We start from the raw sequence: 4,143 nt of genomic DNA on the forward strand, positions 1-4,143 counted from the left end.
GCCTAAGTAGAAAATTCCGAGGAATCAAGGGAGGGAACCTCCTAGAAATAATTAGCTAGTTAAGCAAGGTCATAGAACACAAGATAAACAAAAAAAGTCAATTGTATTTTTATATACTAGCAATGACCATGTGAACACTAAAAATACAATACCATTTACAATCACTCAAAAAAAGAGAAATGCTTAAGTGTAAATCTAACAAAATACGCACAGGATTTATATGCTGAAAATCATGCAGTGTCACTGAAAGAAATCAATGAAGATCTACATAAATGGAGATACATATCCAGGTGTTCAAGGACTGGAAGACTCAACATAGTAAAGATGTCAATTCTCCCCAAATTGATATTCAGCTTGAACACGATTCCTACAAAAATCCGGGCCAGGCACGGTGGCTCACGCCTGTAATCTCAGCATTTTGGGAGGCTGAGGTGAGAGGCTTGCTTGAGCCCAGGAGTTCAAAACCAGCCTGAGCAACATAGTGAGGCCCCCCATTTCTACAAAAAGTAAAAAAAAAAAAAATAGTTAGCTGGATATGGTGGTGTGTGTAGTCGTCCTGGCACTTTGAGAGGCCAAGGCAGGAGGATCACTTGAGCTCAGGAGTTCAAGACCAGCCTGGCCAACATGGTGAAACCCTGTCTCTACGAAAAATATAAAAAGTATCCGGGTGTGGTGGTGTGCGCCTGTAGTCCCAGCTACTCAGGAGGCTGAGACATGAGACTTGCTTGAACCCAGAAGCTGGAGGCTGCATTGAGCCGAGATCATGCCACTGCACTCCAGCCTGGGTGACAGAGCAAGACTCTGTCTCAAAAAAAAAAAAAAGAAAAAAAGGAAGGAAACAAAGGAAGGAAGGAGAAAGAGAGTAAGAGAGAGAGAGAGGAAGAAAGAGAATGAGAGAGAGAAAGAAAATAGGCAAATGAAGGGCTGAGCGTGGTGTCTCACATCTGTAATCCCAGCACTTTGGGAGGCAGAGGTGGAGGATCACTTGAGCCCAGACTGGAGTGCAGTGCCGCTGTCTTGGCTCACTACAACTTCTGCTTCCCAGGCTCAAGCTATCCTCCCACCTCAGCCCCCCGGAGTAGTTGGGACTACAGGCACACACCACGCTAATTTTTTGTATTTCTAGTAGAGAGGGGGTTTCACCATGTTGCCCAGGCTGGTCTGGAACTCCTGACTTCAAGACATCCTCCCACCTTGGCCTCCCAAAGTGCTGGGATTACAGGCGTGAGCCACCGCATCTGGCAAAAAAAAAAAAAAAAAAAAAAAAATTCCCCAAAATTAGCCAAGTATGGTGGTGCCTGTAGTCCCAGCTACTCAGGAGGTTGAGGCAGGAGGATCACCTGAGCCTGAGCCCAGGAGTTTGAGGCTGCAATGAGCCATGATCATGCCACTGGATTCCACCCTTGGTGACAGAGCTAGACCCCATCCCCCCCAAAAATAGAGAGAGAAAATAGGCAAATGACATAAACATTTTACTGAAAAGGATATGGCATAGATGGCAAATGAGCACAAGAAAAAAGGAACATGATTAGCCATTAGGGAACTACACATTAAAACCACAATGAGATACCACTTCACGCTTATCAAAATGGCTAAAATAAAAACTTGTGGCTGGGCACAGTGGCTTATGCCTGTAATCCCAGCACTTTGGGAGGCTGAGGCGAGTAAATCACCCGAGGTCAGGAGTTCAAGACCAGCCTGGCCAACATGGGGAAACCTCGTCTCTACTAAAAATACAAAAATTAGGCCGGGCGCGGTGGCTCAAGCTTGTAATCGCAGCACTTTGGGAGCCGAGGCGGGCGGATCACGAGGTCAGGAGATCGAGACCACGGTGAAACCACGTCTCTACTAAAAATACAAAAAATAATTAGCTGGGCGTGGTGGCGGGCGCCTGTAGTCCCAGCTACTCGGAGAGGCTGAGGCAGGAGAATGGCGTGAACCCAGGAGGCGGAGCTTGCAGTGAGCGGAGATCGCGCCACTGCACTCCAGCCTGGGTGACAGAGCGAGACTCCGTCTCAAAAAAAAAAAAAAAATACAAAAATTAGCCGGGCGTGGTGGCAGGCGCCTGTAGTCCCAGCTACCTGGGAGGCTGAGGCAGGAGAATCGCTTGGACCTGGGAGGCAGAGGTTGCAGTGAGCTGAGATTGCACCATTGCACTCCAGCCTGGGCGACAGAGCGAGACTCCGTTCCCCGCCCCCCCCCCCCCAAAAAAAAGAGTAAACTGAAAGGACTGTGTTTGCCGGAATGTAAGGAAATGTCCTTGTTCTGATGCACAAGTTAATGGTTCCCTGGTGAAGGGACCCGAAAGACTGGAGAAAAACGCACTGCTTCCTCAACAATAGGGGCAACGCCAAGTCCAGGGTTAGAGCACATTCAGCGGTGTAGTATCTGTCATGTGGCTGTCAGGCATGGCTACTGCCTGCATTGTGTACAGACTTGGAAATGAAGTCGGCTGTCAATCAGTGAAAGACTACAAGCCCAACTGCCACACACGTTGCAGGAAGGCCATATTTGAATCCCGCCAAAAACCTTTGCTGTGGGGTCCAATGGGCTCATACTTCCGGTGTCCCAACAGCCACTCCTAGCACTGGGCATGCTTGCGGGGGAGTGGCCATGGAGACACAGTGACCAATGGCAGAGAAGAGTGCGAATGGGGGAGGGGAAGCGGTGGCTGAGGTGAGCCCAGAGCCGCGGTTAGAGCCGGCTGAGGTGAAAGAGAGCGACCGTTAAGGCAGGCTGAGGACTTCTGGTCTGTTCGGTACTTGAACTGCCAGCAAATTTCAACTCCCGCTTGCCATTCAACATCATGGATGATCCGAAGAGTGAACAGCAGCGCATACTGCGCCGCCACCAACGCGAGAAGAAGGAGCTGCAGGCCCAGATCCAGTTCTTAAAAAACTCGGTCCCCAAGACCGACAAGACGAAAAGAAAGCAGTTGCTCCAAGACGTGGCCCGCATGGAGGCCGAGATGGCTCAGAAGCACCAGCAGGAGCTGGAGAAGTTCCAGGACGACAGTAGCCTTGAATCTGTCGTCGAAGACCTGGCCAAGATAAATCTGGAAAACCGGCCTCCCCGCCCCTCCAAAGCCCACAGAAAGCGGGAAAGAATGGAGTCCCAGGAGAGGGAGCGCCAGGAGAGCATCTTCCAGGCCGAGATGTCGGAGCACCTGGCCGGCTTCAAGCGCGAGGAGGAAGAGAAGCTCGCCGCCATACTGGGAGCCAGGGGTCTGGAGATGAAAGCGATCCCGACCGACGGCCACTGCATGTACCGCGCCATCCAAGACCAGCTGGTGTTCAGCGTGTCTGTGGAGACGCTGCGCTGCCGCACCGCCAGCTACATGAAGCAGCACGTCGACGAGTTCCTGCCCTTCTTCAGCAACCCCGAGACCGGCGACTCCTTCGGCTACGACGACTTCATGATCTACTGCGACAACATCGTGCGCACCGCGGCATGGGGAGGCCAGCTGGAGCTGAGGGCCCTGTCGCACGTCCTGAAGACCCCCATCGAGGTGATCCAGGCCGACTCGCCCACCTTGGTCATCGGGGAGGAGTACGTCAAGAAGCCGATCATCCTGGTCTACCTGTCCTACGCCAACAGCCTCGGCGAGCACTACAACTCCGTGACACCGCTCGAAGCCGGCGCCACCGGGGGCGCGCTCCCGCGTCTCCGCTAGGCCCCAAGGCGCCGAGCAGCCCTGGGGAACCGTCGCCGTCGCCGCATCTCCTCAGTAGGCTCAGTTTATTTTCCCCTTTTGCTTTTCTGTTGTTTTTTTTTTTTTCCTTCCTTTTAATCAAAACTACCCTCCCGCTCCGCCCCCGCTTTCCTGACCTTGCTGCTTTCACGGGGTGGGAAACGAAATTAGAGGGAAATTCCCTGGAAATATGAGGGAAATCTCTGCATTGCACCACCAGAGGGGCATAAATTTGATAAGTTCTAACCTCGTCTTGCCCTTAAGGATCTTTACCTCCCTCACCGACTAAGATTTGGTCATGTTGCGTATAACTTAACGACAAAAATGGAAATATTGGCCGGGCGCAGTGGCTCACGCCTGTAATCCCAGCACTTTGGGAGGCCGAGGCGGGCGGATCACGAGGTTAGGAGATCGAGACCAGCCTGGCCAACACGGTGAAACCCCGTCTCTAC

General features: G+C 52.0%; 1 protein-coding gene across 1 annotated transcript; it reads left to right on the plus strand.

The window, feature by feature from the left end:
- The first annotated feature begins 2,714 nt into the window (after positions 1-2,714).
- Positions 2,715-4,033, plus strand: OTUD6A (OTU deubiquitinase 6A). Its single transcript, XM_032756373.2, has one exon. It carries the CDS (start codon positions 2,807-2,809, stop codon positions 3,671-3,673), a length of 867 nt encoding a protein of 288 aa, XP_032612264.1. The 5' UTR covers positions 2,715-2,806; the 3' UTR covers positions 3,674-4,033.
- The last annotated feature ends 110 nt before the right edge of the window (positions 4,034-4,143 follow it).

Source organism: Hylobates moloch, unplaced genomic scaffold (assembly GCF_009828535.3).
Source record: "Hylobates moloch isolate HMO894 unplaced genomic scaffold, HMol_V3 SCAFFOLD_7, whole genome shotgun sequence".
NCBI lineage: Eukaryota > Metazoa > Chordata > Mammalia > Primates > Hylobatidae > Hylobates > Hylobates moloch.

Coding starts and splice junctions, on each gene's coding strand:
- OTUD6A (XM_032756373.2), top strand. CDS start 2,807: ATGGATGATCCGAAGAGTGAACAGCAGCGCATACTGCGCCGCCACCAA.